At 18.5% G+C, this 19,880-nt stretch overlaps 4 protein-coding genes across 4 annotated transcripts; 2 read left to right on the top strand and 2 right to left on the bottom strand.

The window, feature by feature from the left end:
• Nucleotides 1-1,005: 1,005 nt before the first annotated feature.
• Nucleotides 1,006-3,671, bottom strand: PADL01_0302200 (palmitoyltransferase; the record flags this gene model as incomplete). The annotated part of the gene is made up of 8 exons (XM_028683081.1): nt 1,006-1,044; nt 1,135-1,198; nt 1,326-1,406; nt 1,548-1,675; nt 1,788-1,903; nt 2,017-2,057; nt 2,211-2,284; nt 2,364-3,671. The coding sequence occupies 8 exons, from the start codon at nt 3,669-3,671 to the stop codon at nt 1,006-1,008; spliced, it is 1,851 nt and encodes a 616-aa protein (XP_028536442.1).
• Nucleotides 3,672-6,205: 2,534 nt separating this feature from the next.
• On the top strand, nt 6,206-6,896 carry PADL01_0302100 (DNA-directed RNA polymerase subunit I, putative; the record flags this gene model as incomplete). The annotated part of the gene is made up of 2 exons (XM_028683070.1): nt 6,206; nt 6,436-6,896. Coding segments are annotated over 2 exons (462 nt in total).
• Nucleotides 6,897-7,604: 708 nt separating this feature from the next.
• Nucleotides 7,605-12,122, bottom strand: PADL01_0302000 (HAD superfamily protein, putative; the record flags this gene model as incomplete). Its single annotated transcript, XM_028683059.1, has 5 exons — nt 7,605-7,682; nt 8,316-8,394; nt 8,576-8,676; nt 8,794-11,953; nt 12,121-12,122. Coding segments are annotated over 5 exons (3,420 nt in total).
• A 2,375-nt stretch (nt 12,123-14,497) lies between these two features.
• On the top strand, nt 14,498-18,820 carry PADL01_0301900 (conserved Plasmodium protein, unknown function; the record flags this gene model as incomplete). Its single annotated transcript, XM_028683048.1, has 1 exon — nt 14,498-18,820. One exon carries the CDS (start codon nt 14,498-14,500, stop codon nt 18,818-18,820), a length of 4,323 nt encoding a protein of 1,440 aa, XP_028536439.1.
• Between the last annotated feature and the right edge of the window lie 1,060 nt (nt 18,821-19,880).

Genomic DNA, 19,880 nt, shown 5'->3' with positions numbered 1-19,880 from the left:
ATATATATATAAATATATTCAAATAAAAATTTGCGTCAAATGTTTTACAAAAAAATTAATATTTTTAGTAAGGCAAAAAACAAGTGATTAAAATTTAGAACAGCATATATTTAAAAAGGAATAATAATAATAGATAAGAATAAAAATTAATGAATAAATAAATAATAATGAAATAAATATATTTCAAATATTGAATAAACTTACATATAATAATTTTTCTAAACTCATATTTTCACAAAATATATATAATATATAATTATATATATATATATATATTTTTGAGTCCATTTTATTATTGTACATATTAATTTAAATAATATATTTATTTATTATATATTATCATTTTTATAATTTATAAAGATTAAAAAAAAAAATTATAATAAATAAAGGGAAGAAAGAATATATAAGACATTTTGTGTATTATTTTATTTTTTTCAAAAGAATACTTTCAAAGTTAATATATCTTTTTTTTTTTATTTTATTTTATTTTTTTTATGAATAAATGTTTAGATAAAAGAAAAAGGTTTTTATAAACTTGCAAATACTTTTATTTTAGATGTATATATATATATATTAATGACATGATTGTATGATATCGAGTGTGTATATGTAATAAAAATTAAAAATAAAAGCATATTACTAAAAAATATAATAAAAAGAAAAGAAAAGAAAAAGAAATAATGCGGAAATGCAGAACACTGATTATAAGTATTCGCGTGTGTACATATATATATATATACATATACTATTCTGTCATTTGATATAAAAAGATATAATTTTTTTTTTTTTCTTATTAATTATAATTATTTCTATAAAGGCTATATTTTATTAGATCTTCAAGATTTCTATATTAATAGAAGAAGGAATATTTATTATTTTTCTTATATGGAATTATTTTATTTTTTCTCTTTTTTTTTAAAGTGAAAATTAATAAGTTATTTATTTTTATGACAGATACAAATAATATAATACCAAAGGTTCGAAATAAATGAACATTTCTTAGTATCATGTGTTTGATATTAATGTATAACACACATCATTAGACTGTAAAGATAAAATAAAATAACATACAATAAATAAATAATTACATATACATATATATATTTATATATTTTTTTAGTGAAGATTTATTACCGTTTTTTTGCATTGTCTAACATATGGTTCATCATAGTTTAAGGACCAAAAATAATAAATGTTTCTAAAAAAAAAAAAAAGAAAAAAGTATATAATATTTTGCTAATATGATTCTTTAAAATGTTTGTTTTATCTTATTTAAATATTATTTTATTTTCCTTCATTTTATTTAATTTTTTTTTTTCTTTTACTTTAATATTCCTTTTAAGTTTAAATTTTGGAAATCCCAACATCTTAAATCGGTATTATATTTATCCGTTATATGATTAGGTCTAAAAAAAAAAAAAAACAATAAATTATATATATATATATATATATATATATATATATATACATAAACATTTGTGTATATCTATATATACAAACTGTCATATAGAAAAAAACATATATTTTATATAATTATTTATGATTACTTTTTATAGTGCTCGTAAAAAGTGACATTCGTCAAAATAGTTCTTGTATTTCTTGCAAATAAATACGTAATAAATGCAAATAATGTTATGTTAATAAAATTACATAAAATGACTAACGATCCAAAAGCCTAAAGAATAAAAAAAAAATAATAAATAAATAAATATAAAGGTAAATTATATTATTACTTGTATGTAAATATAATGAACGTAAAAATTTCTGTATTGCATTCTTTTACTTACATAGTTGATTGTTGCTTGGAATAAATGAAAATATAAATAAACATAATAGTAATTATATAATAGTAAAACAAATATGCAAAAGATGAACATATAAAAACAGCGCTGGTTTTTTATTCCTGTAAAAAGAGGAAAATTTAAAACATATATAAAATGATAAAAGAATAAATACATACACATACATATGTATATTTGTATATATTATTTATTTATTTAAAAGTGTTTAGTTTACCTATGCAATTATCAACCCATACACAGTGATGATCTTGATGTCTAAAAAAAAAAAATAAATAAAATAGAAAAATAGAAAGTATAATTTTTTAAATAAATTTATTTTTTATTCTAATGCATAGAGGTGTTAATTTTATTTTATTTTTATTTTATTTTAATTTATTTTAATTTATTTTAATTTATTTTAATTTTTACACTATGCAGTGGAAACATTCAGCACAGTGATGAACCCTCGGTGGCTTTATAATATTGCAGGTCACACAAATATTCTACAAAAAGAATAAATAAATATATTATATATATATAATTTTCTGTTGATATATATAAATATTTGTGCTTTCATTTTACCCTTGGATTTTGATTATATAAAATTGCGTTCCTGTAGTCCTCATCCAAGGAATTTATTCGTTCCTGAGAAACCTGAGAATATAAAGACAATTTTTGATACTCTAGATTAATTAAGATGTCATTATATTTATTGGATAAATCTTGATCATGATTAATAGGTGTGAGGGTATTAAAATTGGTAGAAATAATTTTTTTATTAATTTGAAATATTTCCCTTTCAATATTATTAAGTTGATATTCTGCATTTCCTTTGAAGGTTCCATTATACATTAAATTGGAATTTTTATATTTCATACTTTGTGTATTTTTTTTATTTTTATTGAACATATAATTTTCTTTATAAAATCCTGGTGATTTAAAGTAGAGCATGCACCATAAAAATTGTTGAAATAGCCATATCGTAATCCAAATGAGTGATTTAATATGATATTTGTTAATAATAGAAAAGGAGTGAGCTATATTAAAATAAACAATAAGATTTAGTAATGCGAAAAACCAAAAATAAAAGGCATAAATGGTTTTACATATTTTTAATTTTGAGCATATTTTATTTTGTAATACCCATTTTTTTAATAATATGTATACTAGAAAATATCTATTTTTAATACATAATTGAAAAACATTTGTATTTTTATTTTCAATACATGAATAATAAACCATATTTAAACATCCATAATCACATAATAATCTTAATATATCAATATCACAATGACGTACAGCTATATGTAATACAGTATTTCCATAGAAGTCTCTATGATTAATATTTACGTCTTTTGTTAATAGCCATTGTAAAGTACTTATATTATTTTTTTTAACACTTAAAAATAAGGCAGTTTGTCCATGTTCATTTTGTTCTTCTAGACTAACACCATTCATATATAATAATTCTAATATATGTAAAGCTTCTAAAATTTTATCTTCATTAAATTCACAAATAGCTGTTAAGAATGGACTCATTCTTCTTCTATTCTTATGAAATAAAATAGATATACCAAAACATTTTATTAATAATAATACTATTTCGTAATTACTATTTTTAATAGCATAATAAATAGGAGTATCATTATTTACTAAATCTTCTTTTTCTATATCACAATTAAAACTTATCAATTTCTTTACTAGTTCCGTGAAACCACAATAACATGCCCAGTGTAAGATGTTTATAGAATTCAACATTTCTATGTCATTGTTTAAAAGATATGGTTGTATTAATATTTGTAGTCTTATAAAATCTTGATATTTCGCGTATTTTATTATTTCATATTGTTTTTCTAGTACTTCGCTGTCTAGGCTTTCACTGTCATTCATTTTTAAGGAAATAGATAAAAATAAAATTAAATCAAATCAAATCAAATCAGGTTTTAAAAGGGGGGGGATAAACAGGTTACATATATAAATATTATGTGTACTTGACAGAAATATATACATATATTTTTAATATGTATCTTTTTTTTTTTTTGTTTTTTATATATTTCTTCTTCCTTTTTCGTATAAATTAAAATAGACGTAAGTTACATGAAAAAAATGAAAATATATAAAAATGTAAATGTATATGTATATATAAAATAACAAATGCTATATAATGAGAAATATGTACATAAATAAGGATAAACATATATATATATATATATATATATATATATATGTTTACTGTTTAACAACTAAATACAATTTTAAATATTATTAAAAATTAATATACTATTAATATATTAACAAAAAATAAAAAAAATAAAAAATATATATATATATATAAAACATATTTCACATAAATCTTAGTTAAAATTTAGAATTTTTTTATTTTTAATATTTTTATTCTCCACATAAATATTATTTAATTTCCTTCGTCCAGGATATATATATATATATATTAAATATTATATATATTAACCCATTAAAGAAATATATATGTAAATATGTATTTGTATAAATATTATATATATATATATATATATATATATATATATTGTATATATTTGCACAGACGCATAAATACATGTATATTTATATTTTTTATATATTATATTATATATATATATATATATATATATATATATATATATATATATATATGTATATGTTTATCAAATGATATGTTAAAATTTTAAAGTTATATCTTATTCCAAAACTTATTAACAGGACAAAGTATATAAAATGTTTTATTCTTTTTACATTTACTTATGTATAATTTTTTATATTATATAAGTTTAAAATCGATATGAGTATTTTCTCCTCTTTTTAAAATTACGTAACTATTTGTCCTATTTTGTGAACATACAAAAAAGGGGGAAAAAAAAAAGAAAAATATCCATTAAGTTAAAGGGTTACAATATATATATATATATATATATATATAATATATTATATATGCATTATTTTCTTTATTTTTATATTTAATTTTTATTTTTTTTTAAATGGAAAAAAAAAAAAATAATTAAAGGACTCAATAATAATTACATACCCATAATTTTAAATGTATAAAGAAATTATTATATTATTTCAAATTGTCTTATAATTTATATAAGCCATATAAAAAGGTCTTATTCAGTATAATTAAAAATAAAAAAAAAATGGACCATAAATATGTGTTATAATAATAAAAGGGAAATACAATATTCCATATGAACTTAAATTATATGCACTTGATTTTAATACAAAGATAACTTAACGGACGTATTTATAAGTTCTTGCGGGTCTACAAGAAAAATGAAAAGAAAAAAAAAAAAAAAGAAAGTAAAAGAAATTCAGCATTTATAAGGATTAACGGGGTACAATTCTTACATACATAATGTAAAAAAAAAAAAAAATCTTACTACTACATAAGATATATATTTTATATGATTTTTTTTTTATATTATACTTTTTTACGTGCAAAAAAAAATTTACGAAAAAAATGACCGTAAAAAATTAATATTTTCTTTTAGGATGTAGATCAAAAAATGAAAATATAAAAGAAATATATTCTTAATACACAATGAATGAATAACTTAAATATATGTAATATTATTATTCTATATAGCATTTCCATATGAACTTTCTTTTTTTATTCTTTTAAAATTAAAAAAATATATATATATTATTTTGACATATATTTAAAAAAATGAAATTTAAAGGGACTTCTATATATATATATATATATATATATATATATATATATAATATATTATTTAAACTTAATATTTTTATAAATATTACGTCAAAATATAAAATAAAAAAAAATATATGTATAATTACATATAAATATATATTTTTATAATGTTGTTATACGCGTAGATGATAATATATATTTTTATGGAATTAAAATAATATTATATTATATAAATATATACGCATAAAAATATATATTATAAATTATATTATATATTATATAATTTGTATATATTATGTATTGTATAGGTATAAAAAAATGATATCAATATATATAATAAATAAATACCAAGTATAATTTTATTATATTTATTTCATAAGGGAAAAAAAAAAAATATAGTATATAAATAAATAAATATATAAATATATAAAAATATTAATCCTTTATATAAGTTGTTTTACTTTAATTAATTTTATACTGATTTAACCTCCTAATTTTTTATATTATTTTATTGAGTTTTTGAAAAAGGAAATAATAAAATGAATATTATATAAATAAATAAAAACATATATATAAATAATTATATATATGATATAAAAAGAAGGAAAAATAAAATATATATGAATTTCATACGTTGTTTTATGTTTAAAAATTTTTTTTATGAGTTAAATATTTTTTCCATATATTATAATAATATTATTATTTATTTATAATATTTTGTATATTTATATATATTGTCATCTTATATAGAAACAAAAGTAATAATATAATTATAATAGAAAAAAAAAAAAAAAAAATAGAAAGAAAACAAATATAAATATATAAAAACATAATGACGTGATATTATATATATGTATGTTTATGTATAAATGAATTATGAATATATGTTTATGTTTTTTATTTTATTGCTTAATATATATATATATATATACATCCTTGTAGGATAATTATTTCATATCATTCATTTATTTTTTTCTTTTTTTTTAGTGGATGGCTTTAATGATAATTATTTAAATGAGGATGATGATTTTATGGGAGATGAATTTGGTCAAGGTATTGATAGTGATGACGGTGAAAATTATGAAAATGATATTGATATAATAACAGACCATCAAATAAAGAAAGACAATAAATCAGATTATGAGAATTCCGAGGCTAATGAAGATAATATTAGAATAACTAGTCCATATTTAACTAAATATGAGAAGGCTAGAATTATAGGTACTAGAGCTTTACAAATAAGTTTGAATGCACCCTTAACCATACCTATAGAAACATCAAATGATATGATAAATAGTAAAAATGAATATGATAATTATTTAAATAATGATCCTTTAGTTATAGCTGAAAAAGAATTATATAATAAATCCATTCCATTTATTTTAAGAAGATATTTGCCTAATGGAAGTTATGAAGATTGGAGATTAGATGAACTTATAATTGATTGATAATAATGTGTATATATATATGTATACGTACATATTTGTTTATTTATTTTTAAATGAGCCATTGTGCATATATAAAATGATGTATATATGATGTATATACAAGGATATATACGTGTCTATATATATCTATATATATATATATATATTTTTTATTATTATTTTTTTTTTAATCTTATATATTCGTTTGTGTACTTTATTATTTTTTTAGTTATTACAACAATATTTATCTAATAAAAACAAATTGAAATATTAAAAAAAAAAAAAAAAAAAAAAAAAAGAAATATATATATATATATATATATATATATATATATATACATATATATGTTAATTTTTTTTTATGTAGATCTTCCAAAATGCATTTATAACAAATACTAATATTATACTTTTAAAAAGATATTAGTTGTATTTCTATTAATTTTTTTTTAAAAAGAAGTTAACAATATGAAATAAGAATGAACAAAAACATATTTATATATTAAAAACAATTATTTTTTATATCATAAATTTAAAATACTACTTTTTGTTATAATATATCAAAATGTACACATAAATATAAATAAATATATATATATATTTAAAAATTAAAAATGCATACTTTTTTGAAAACAACAAAAAAAAAAAAAAAAAAAAAGAAAAAAGAAAAAAATATTTTAAATTAAAACTCAGTTAAAACAATATAATAATAAAATAAGTGAATTATTTAAGTTAGCTACTGTCGCTAACATTCATGTACTTTTCATAAAAGGATAAGCTATTGATTTTCCAATATTGAAATGAATTATACTGAAAAGGAAAAAAAAAAAAAAAAAAAAATTAAATATTTATTGTCTATATATTTCTACATACATTTGTAATACTTATATATATTTATAATAAAGAACATACACACAGGAATATATATTTATATAAAGCATATACTTAAATAATTTTGAAGAATATATAATAAATTTATATATTAATATTATTGAACTTTTTTCTTTTTAATTTTATGAAACTGTCAACATATGAACATAATATAAGAAAATTAAGTATTATAAATAAACATAAATGATATAAATATATATATACATATTTTTGGTTTTGAAAAAAAAAAAAAAAAATTTTTTTTTGGCTGTTTTGAAAGTTAAATTTTAATTCAGTTGGATAAAGTGAAACAATGATTAAACACAAATTTATATTTTAATATATATTATCATATAAAAAGATCAAAATGACAACAGCAATTTACATGTGTGTCACTACATTTTAGTATATTTGGAAATAAAATATTTATATTATAGGAACAGGTAAGAATCATTTATACATGTATATATCATGTTTTATATAATTAATTAGGGGGGAAAAAATTATTAAATAATAAAAATATGTATATATATATATATATATATTTTATTTTTTATTTTTTTTTTTTTTTACTTGATCATCATCCTCTCTCTTTTTATCATTTTTAATACAAGGAAACATATGTTCTGTTATTTCACTCATAGTTTCATAACTAAAAAACAAGAAATAAATATTTAAAAATGATATAGAAATAAAGGAACTCATACATATATATTAATGAAATGGAAATATCTATATATATCTATATCTATATATATATATATAGAATAATTAAGCACATAAGGTATTATTTATTTAGGTTTTAATATTATTTATTTTTTATTTTATCTTACGTTTTAGCATATGTCGAATTAACGTGGTGGACAATTCCTCTATTATCAATAATGAAAACTTTTGCCTCTGGTACTCCAACTGATATATAAGCTCTATGATCCTATATAAATAAATAAATATATATATATATATATATATATATATATAATAAAATATATACACAATATATATATATATATATATATATATGATGACTAATTTTATATTTTTTTCTTACACTTTCGGTATTTCCAAAAGCTGCATAGAATGGATTGTGATTGAGGGGGAATAGATTTCTTATATCCCTTAATGCTGCTATTTTAAAAATGTAAGGTTTTTTATCAATAACTTCTCTTTTGAATGAAGGAAAAAGTCTGTCTGGGCTTAATATTAAAGGGCCATCTGGTAATTTATTATTATCATTTTTTTTTAGTCTGAATAAATATTCTCTAGTTGAATCTGCTTGTCCTATAGCTCTAGCTGTTAGATATAAAATATGATATCCATTTTTATTAATTTTGTTGAATAGTTGAGAAACACCTACATGTGACCAATCTTTACCTACAATAGGCATAATATGTCCTAATACTGTTGATCTAGTTATAGTACCATCTACATCTGATATAACAATTTTTGCATTTTTTTTCCATAAGTAAATATTTCCTGTTATACTTTTGGTACCTTGTAAAGAGGATGTAACTAGAAATGTAATTGTATTAGCACCTTCTTTTAAATTTAATGACTGTAATTGTTCAGATGTTGGTCTTAATGATTTACGATATCTTACTCTAATTCTATCTTGACTACGTCTAACACTACTTCTTTTACTTAATTCACTTTGATTATGTAATGAATGTAATGTATCCCTTTTACTTTTAGAATCCTTGGAATCTTTTCTTTCTAAAACATTATTTTTATCACCTTGTTCTTTTTTTTTTTTTTTATCTTCTATTTGATTATTTGTTTTTGTATCTTTATTTGTACTTTTATTATTTGTTGTATTATCATATTCTGCACTTGAGACACCAAACCAATTTCTCCAGCTTTTATCCTTTACCTCAGAAAGGGTTAAGGATGAATTTAGTAATTTTTCCACAGCCAAAATAGATAAGGGTTGATTGAATACAACCCAAGATGCTAATAAAGGTAAAGCAACTCTGGAGGGATAATAAGGATCTTTTTTATCAAATCTAAATACAAGTGATGGATGATACCATAAATTAGAATTTTTATCTATTTGATCATAAGTAACAATATTAGCTTCAAAAATATTCTTGTTATGTATTTCTATATTATAATCATTTTGTTCGTTATCAATATTTTGATTTAATAAAAGATGACCACACAGGCTACATTCTATTCTATTTTGAATATCATCATCAAAAATAGCGTCTTGATCTCCTTTCGATTGATTTAGGTTATTATTATTATTATTATCGTCATTTGAATCTATTTCTTTATGTGTATAATTGTCTAATGATGAGCTATGTTTTTTATCTATTCCTTTTTTTAATTGTTTTTTGTTATGTTCATTTATATTATCTTTTGTAATATCATTTGTAATATCTTTTGTAATATCTTTTGTGATATCTTTTGTGATATCTTTTGTTTGATCATTTGTATGATCCTTTGTATTATCTTTCCTATTATCCTTTGTATCCTCTTTTGTATTATCTTTGGTATAATCCTTTTCATTAGATTTAATACTTTCTTTCTTATATAACTTTTCTTTTTCTTTTTCCAGTTCTTTTAATTTCTCTCTTTCTTTTTCTTTTTCTCGTACTTTTTCTATCATAATTTCTTTAACCTTTTCCTTTGCTTTTTCTTTTTCCTTTTCTTTCTCTTTGTCTATTTCATTTTCAACTTCTTTAACTTTACTTTCTACATCTATGAGCTTATTATCGGATAGTCTTCTATTATCAGCATATTTATTAATATTTTTAGAATGTTTTCTAATATGATTACTATTTTTTAACATATTTTCTAATATACTTCCTTTTCTATCTCCATTCGCTTCTTTCTTTTCTATTTGAGTTTCTTTTTCTTTTAGTTTATTAATTTTTATGTTCATATTTGTATTAGATTCTTTGATTGCTTGTCCATCTTGATCTTTTATTGATAGATTATTGTTACCTTCATTTTTTATTTTTTGATTACTTATATATGCAATAGTTTTTCTTTTTTGTTCATTACATGGTTTAACTTGACTAAGACCTGTAGGGTCACTAAATTTTCTATCCTTTTTTAAAGTTTCTTTAATTTGATCATGATTATTTGGATGTGTTTTATTTGCATTAGTTTCTTTTGAAGAATGATGTGTATTTTCTTTTTTTTTTTCTTTGTGTGACATGTTGGTATTATTATGTACGCTTTTTTTTTTCCCATTATTGTGTGCATCATAACTTCTGTCTTTGATTAATTTTTTTTTTTTTCCTGTTTTTCTAACATGTGATTCACTAAGATTTCTTTTGGGAATATATATTGGATCATCTTTATTGGTAGCATGTTCATTAACTGATTCGCTTTTTTTATAATATGTTTTTGTTTTAATTTTATTTTTATGTTTTTTTTTATTAACAGAAGAATTGATAGAATTATTATTGTCTGAAACGGCATCATGTGTTTTTAAATGTGGTAATCTTCCCCATGACCAAGACCATTCAGAATTTATATTTTGATCGTCAAATTCTTCTCTTCTTTTATCAGTAAGATTAAATTGTTTGATATTACGATCAATAATATCATCGTCGTCTTCATCTTCATCATCATCATCACTATGTTGATCAATTCCATGATTTTTTTTATCATGAGCATTTTCTTCGGTTAGTCTTTCTTTTTTTATGAATGAATTATTTTTTTTATGTTCTTCTTTGGAATCTTTATGTTTCTTACTTTTATTTCTTTCTGTTTTTGCATGTTTATCTGTTGATTTTTTTCTTTCTTGAGCAGTATTTAGAAGAAAAACTTTATCTGAGTCATCTTCATCACTTTTGAAATTATTAAGTGAATCATCAATACTACAGCTATCAATATGATGGTCATCATAAAAATAATAATATTCATTACGTGGGGAGGACAAAGGGGAAGTTTCTAGATCTTCTTCAACATCTTCATATGTTTTTTCAACAAAATATGCTTCTCCTGCACTTCCTAATTTCATATGTAAATTAGTGCTTTTCCCATTTACTAAAATGCTTACAATTTTTTCTTTCGATCGTAATAATTTCGTTTTCCCGAAACGTACATGAAAAGGAGTAGATTTGTATATAACTTCTATCTTGTCATTTTTTAATTTATTTTCTATTTCTGATTCGATACAAATAATATCTATACAGCCACTAAGGGTTGCTTGATTGAAATCTAGAGCATTGGAGACACTACTAACAATTTTTCCCCACCTGAAAAAATCAAATAAAATTAAGGAATATAATGGACAAGGGTAAAAAAAGAGTATACAATGATATATGAAAGAATAAATAAATATTTACATATATGTGTGAGTACTTTTCTATTCATTATAATTATATATATGTATATACATTTTACATATATAAAATATTATTACATTATTTTCCTAGATATAATTTATACGAAACAAATTAACATAAGTTATATTCCATAAAAAATTAACATAAAAAAAAAAAAAAAAAAAAAAAAAGGCAACTTTGATATATTATATATATATACATAATATATTTCTTTATTCATATATTATCCTTGGTGGTTATTTATTGGGTTGTTATATTTTTCAATTTAAAAAATAAAAATAAATAATAAATAAGATATTTGAACATAATAATATTTCAAGTTTCAACTTTAATAAACATTAAATTGTTCCCATTTTTAAATCACAGTAAAAAAAAAAAAAAAAATATATTTATATATATATATATGTATGTATGTATAATATATACAATTTTCATATATGTGAGAAAATGGTTGGAGAAAATTGAAAAAATGATGAAAAAAAAAAAAAAATAAGAAAAATATATTTTACCAAACATACATAAAATTAAAACAATTTATATATTATATATATGTGTAAAAAAGAAGATAATATAAAAATGCTGTACATGAATTTTATAATGAATTTATTTTTTTTTCATGTTACTATTTATTATTATTTTTTTTTTTATTATTATTTCTGAAAGAATATAAAATGTAATATTAATATATATACATGTATATTAACAGAAAAAAAAAAAAAAAAATGAAAGAAAAATAAAAATTCAAGTCTACAGGTTTGTGTGGTATTTAATAATTATATTTAAAAAATTAGAAAAAAAAAAATAATAATAAAAGATATATATATATATATATATATATATATACAATGTAATATATTTTATATATGTAATATATATTATTAACTCGTTCAGGTGTGTGCATCAAAAAAAAAAATAAAATAAAATAAAATAAAAAATAAAGAAAAAAAAAAAAAAAAAAAAAAAAAAAAAAAAAAAAAGGAATATATTATCGCATTTATATATTTACAGAAAAAATATTATTATATATATATATATTATATTATACATAATATTTATAATAATTTGTTTTATATCTTTATATTTTGCATTATTTATTTATTATAATTTTTTTCTTTTGGTGATGATACGTATTATAAAATCTATTCAAATGATAAACTTAAAATAATTTTTTTTTACATATGTTTTGAACCGTTTTTTTTTTTTTTTTCTTTCTTTCTTTTTTTGTTTTTTTATTCTTTTTAAAAATGATTACATAAAAATGTAGAAAATAAAGATATAATGTTTATATTTTCCGAATTTTTAGAATTTCAAAAACGTCAATTTGTATACTTTTCTAAAATAATAATAGGAAACTCAGAAAAAAAAAAATTTATGACATACTTTTAATATTAATGTGAAATATAAGTACAAATATATATTTAAACATATGAAAATGGTATCTATATATATATATATATATATATAATATGTAGAATATAAAAGAAATATATCATATATATATAAACATATTTATAATCTTATTTATATTATTTTTGTATTTTATATAATATTAAAAATTTATAAAATATATTTTATAGTTAATTTTAGTATATATCTTTTTGATGTATTATAATATCTTATGTTATATTATATTATATATATGTGAATAATATTTCAAAAATATCATATTTTTGAAAAAATTAAAATATATAAGATCAAACGTTCTTTTAACTATTATCTTATTTATTTATATGTATATATTTATATATATATATATTTTCATTATTTATTTCAATTGTACATTATGGAATTATAAAAATATAATTCATAAAAATTGTTTATTCATGTTGTTATAATTTATATAAAGAAAAATTTTTATATGTTAAATATATATATATATATTTTTATTTATCTATTTATTTATTCCATCAAAGAAATATGAAATATTCCTTATAAATATTATTGTAAAATATTTGTTGTAAATATGCTTGTAGATATAATGCTAACGTTATGAAAATATATATATAAAAAGAATACGATAAAAAATACACATATTTCTATAAATATTATGAATTGTGGAGAAAAAAATGTTACATTTTTTAATTATGAAGAGTTTATATTATATATATATGATAAATATTATCTATCTATATATATATGTATAAATATCTGATATATATTTAGTTTTTTTATGAATTTATTAATATTTGTATAATATAAATAATATTTTAATTTTTTACTGGTACATATTTATAAACATACAATAATATGCTATAATATATATATATATATATATTTTAGATATGAACAATATTTGAGAATATTTCTTTGAATATGAAATATACAGTTTACATTATTCAAAATATAATGACATTTCAATTTAATTAATATAATAATTATTTACCATATGTACATTATAATATTTCCCTTTTTTCATATTTTTGCGTTTTAATTTTTATTTTCATATTATACAGAATGTACGATTCTTGTTATGATAACAATTATCTACATAATTTTGAATATAATTTAATTAAGTCATATGACACTATTAAGAAAATACCAGAGAAAAGAGAAAATATTAATATTGATAAGGATGACGATGGTGATGATGATAATGATGATATATATATACACACGAAGAATATAGATAATTTATGTTTGAAAAAGAAAATATATTTGTTAGGTTTAAATTATGATGAATATATTTTATTAAGAGGTAGTTTTCGTTTTCGAGTTATAAAAGGGTTAATTAAATTTAATGGAGAAATAATAAAACCTTCTTATGAATATAGAAACGTATTAATACCACATTTTTATCCCTTATTTAAATTGATAGCTTTAAATGTTAATAATATAAAGTATAAGGATAAAAAATTTATATATGATGATGTGGGTTTGATAAATGTTGATGAGGGCAAAAAAAAATCAAGTGGTGCTTTGAGTATTTTTGGACTTATAAGAAAGAATAGTAATGATACTAATAAAAATAATGATAATAATAAAAATGGTGATAATATTAAAAATGTTGATAATAATAATAATATATTAAGTAATAGCATTATCCATAGTAATCATAACAATGTTGTTATTTTAAACAATAATGATAATATGAATACTTTTAATATTACATCAAATAAAGATAATTTAAAAAATATAAATTTTGATGTTCGACTAAAAGATAACGATTGTATATATGAATGTGCTCAAACTGTTTTAAAGAATTATTTATTTGGATTAAATTTATTACCTGAGGATAATTTCAAAAGAAAGGATTTTTATGAATATATTATACATTGTGATAAAGAAGATGTAGCTAGTTATTCTAGTTGTTATATGATAAATACTATGAAATTAAGTTTATATTTTGAAAAATATCCTATTATAATTGCTTTTGAAAAGAAGAAAGACTTTTTATATTATTTATATAATAATAATAGCGGTCCTACAAAATTAAATTTATCAAATTTCAAACAAAATAATACACTATATATTGATACCTATCAATTTTCTTATATCTTAAAAGAGTTTCTATTATATATATCCAATAAAAAAACATATAAGATACCAGATATTATTAAAAAAGTAGAAGATGTTGATAAAAACTTGAATAATTATTATTTATTGAATAATGTGGACAAAAAAAGTGAGAAGCCTATAAATGAATCAATTTCAAAAGATGTTAATTATCATATTGATAAAGATGGTGTTGTTAGAATGTGTGATCCTGGAAATTGTGAAACTCGAACTAATTTAAGTAATGATACAAAAAAATATATGAATGAAGATAAAGTGGAAATTTTGGGTGTTCAAAATGAAAGCTCTAAATTAGATAAGGATAAATGGTGGAATAATTTTAAAATAAATAAAGGTAAAGAAAATATTTTTGAAATATCATCTGTTGAAGAATGCAAATATGAAATAGATGAGAATCATAATTTTGTTGAAACAAAAGAAAATGATAATGTTAAGAAAGATGATTCAATATTTAGTTTATGGAATACATTTAGTATATCAATTATAGGTGATAAAGGGAAAGGAAAAAGTTTTTTCGTTATAAATTTTATCAATAATTTATTAAATTATTATAAAGGTGTTATATTAATTGATATTGATGTAGGTCAACCAATTATAGGATTAAGTGGTTTTTTATCTATATATAAAATTAAGTGTCCTATAAATAATTATAATTTTTTTTATGTTGATAAAAGTAAATATAAATGTATAAAAAAAATATTTTTTGGAAGCTGTTCTATAAATGAAAATGTGAATTATTTTATTAAATGCTTAGAATATTTATATTATTATTTATATTTTGTATATTTAAAAAAGAAAGAAGAAAAAAAGAATAAGAAGAAAAAGAGTGGGAAATTTTGTTTTCCTATAGTTATTAATACATTTGGTTGGATAAAAAATATTGGATTATTTTTATTAAATTTAAATATTTATTTAAGTAAATGTAATTTTGTTATACAAATTGATTCATTAAAAATTCCTAAGACATTGAAAAGAAATATGAGTAAACAAAGTTTTCATTCGTATATGTTTAATGATTTACTTTTAATAAGAGACGAAGATAAAGAGAATACATTTTATAGTATTTTAAATTTGAATAATAAGAAGGTAAATGTTATTTCTAAAAAATTTTCCATATTTAATATTATAAGTGAATATAGTAAATTAGATGAAAGTCATTTTATATTTTATAATTTTTCTATGTCTTTTCAAAATGAGGAAGAAAAAGGAAAAGAAAAAGAAAGAAAAAGAAGGCTTTCTAACGTTTCTTCATATGCTTCATCATCTACATATAATTCATATAATTTATCAGGTGTGCATCAAAAGGATGGTTATAATTATAATATGCGTGGATATAAATCTTATGGAAATTATGATAATTATGATAATTATGAAAATTATGGAAATACAATGAATGATATGAATAGTAACAATAATAATAATAATATGATTAATACATATTATGGTAGTTATAAAAGTTCTGGAGATTATTATAAGAAGAGTTATAATAGTAGTAGTAATAATAATAGTAATTTGTATTATGATAATAATATATGTAATTATTCAAAAAATATGTTTTTAAATAATCATACTAAGTCTAATATTATTAATCATACATATAATAGAGCTCCTATTGGTTCATGCCCAAGTTTTAATAATAATAATGGTAATAATAGAAGAAGTAATCCATGTTCATTAATGGATTATATGCATAAAGCGAAACACTTAAAGTTTGATGATAATGTTATGTTTTCTTCAAATGTTGATAGATATGAAGGTAACAGTAGAGGTACATTAAATGAAAATGTGTGCTATAATAACAAAATAGGACATATTGAATATAACAATAATAATAATAATATTAATAATAATAATAATTATTATTATAATGATAAGAATCGAAATGATATATATCAATTTAATGAATCAAATTATAAAAATATTGAAAAATATGATTATTATATTAGTAAGATGTCTCATTTTTTTGATAGGAATTGTGTTAGGGTTATAAATTATGTTAGTTATAAGAAATTTTTATCTTATAATGATATGGACAAAAAAAAATATAAAGATAAAAGTGCTTCTATTTTACCAAAAAATCTAAGAGCTTATAGATTTTTTTCCTACTTCTTTTATAAATTTAAAGAAATAATCTTTTATATACATAGTTATTCTTTTTATGACGGATTGAATGACTTTTTTTTTAAACACGAAAGTTATGTTAGAAGTTTTAATTTTTCTTCTTTAGATGAAAATATTGAACAAGAGATAAAAAATATGGATGGGGATAAACAAATTCTTGAGGATGACCAAAAGTTAAAATGTGAAGGAGAAGAAAAGAGTTTACTACCACCACTGACTAATGATGTAATACATGATTTAATGCCTCTAGAAAGTACCTTGAAGAGTATTCCATTAAATATAATAAATGATATGGGTGATAGAACATTACATATTGATGTACCATATTTGAGTAATGAGGATGATATAAAAAAAAATTTAAATAAGAAAGATAACTCTGCAGAAAATAACAACAATGAGAAGATCGTTACGAGTAATAACATGGATGATTATCATAATAATAATAGGAAAGATGAAAATAATAAGACGAACCATCATAATAATAATATGGATAATCCATATAATAATGGTGAAAGGATAAATAATACATATTATGAAGATGATAAGGTAAATAAAAAGAATTGCATATATTCATGTGTGTTATTCGATTTAAAGAATATAAAACTAAGTAATTTCCAATTCAAAAATGATTCTTCTGAATTTTCTGATAATGAAGATTTTATAGCGTTTAAATATTTCTTTAATAATATAATATGTTTATGTAATGATAATTCAAACAATGTAAAAAAAGATAATATATCCAGTAATATTAATGAAAAGAATGAAGAGATAATTTATCATATCGATAAATTAGATATAAATAATAATTTTGAAAATGTAAATTCAATAATAAAAATGGAAGATTTAAAAAGGAATAATGTTAAATTAATTCCAATAAATGAATCATTTACACATATATTAACAGCATATGTAAAATTAATTGATAATATGAAACTTATCATATATTTACCTCATTGGTTTATTGACTATGATTTACTTAAACAGGTCAATACTTTTGTTACAGGCTCAGGTTTAATACCTTATAATATAAATGATATAATTAATAATTATTCGGTTTATTTAGATATTATGAGTCCCAAAGAAATGAAAATTATTAAATACTTGAAGGAAAGAAAAACATCTTCCTCTTCAGAATATTTATGATATGTTTGGATAAAAATAATATATGTTTATTAAATATAACATTTTTTTTAAAAAAAAAAAATTTTTTAATGATGTATAAATAAATGTAATATCATATTAAAGAAAAAGACACATGAGTAAAATATATATGGAAAATGATTTTTATATATAAATTAAAAAAAAAAAAAAAAAAAAAAAAATCAAAATGTTACATTATATTATATATATATTTTAGAACTTTATGTATGCAAAGAAATGTATATATTATAATTATAAGCTTTAAGAATAATACTAAATAAAATTCTCTTTTTCAATTTTTTGCTTTATATATATATATATATATATATATATTTATTTATTTTATTTATTTATTTTTTTTTTTTTTTTGTGATTTTTATTGATATTTATAAAAATCTTATATTTCATATGTATGATTTATTCTTTTTATTTTTTTACAATGATTTTATTATAAATATTTGAAAATAAAAAGTAAACATATAATAATTATTTTTCATTAAATATATTGATTTTATATTGTATAAATAAAAATACCTTTTAAAATTATTAAAATTGACACGTCTTAAAATATGAAATGTAAATATTACAAGTTATATTTTTATTATATTTTATTTATATAAAGAGAAATTAAGTGTATACATAATAATATGATTTGAAATATTTGATGAGCTAAACAAATTATGGATTATATTATATAAATAAGTAAAAAAGTTTAAAATATCAAAATTATAAATATATGTGAACATGTTTTTGAACATGTTTCTTTTTTTTTTTTTTTTTATAAAAAATATAGGTAACTATTTGGTACATATATATAATATATATATAAATATATTTATATAATTTTTAATATGAATAAAATATTGTATTTCAGTAATATTATAATATATATAAAAATTTTTAATTTATTATTTATTTTTTTTGTAAATATTATGTAAAAATATATTTTATAATTTAAGAGTTAAAAGCTATTAATATATATATATTTAGTGATATTTGAAGAATAAAATTATTTAAGAAATAATCTGTTTATTTGTATATATATATGTATATATGTATGTAT

This window comes from Plasmodium sp. gorilla clade G2 (assembly GCF_900097015.1).
Source record: "Plasmodium sp. gorilla clade G2 genome assembly, chromosome: 3".
Lineage (NCBI taxonomy): Eukaryota > Apicomplexa > Aconoidasida > Haemosporida > Plasmodiidae > Plasmodium > Plasmodium adleri (nom. inval.).
Note: the sequence above shows the minus strand (reverse complement) of the source record. Positions and strands in the feature narration are given on the sequence as shown.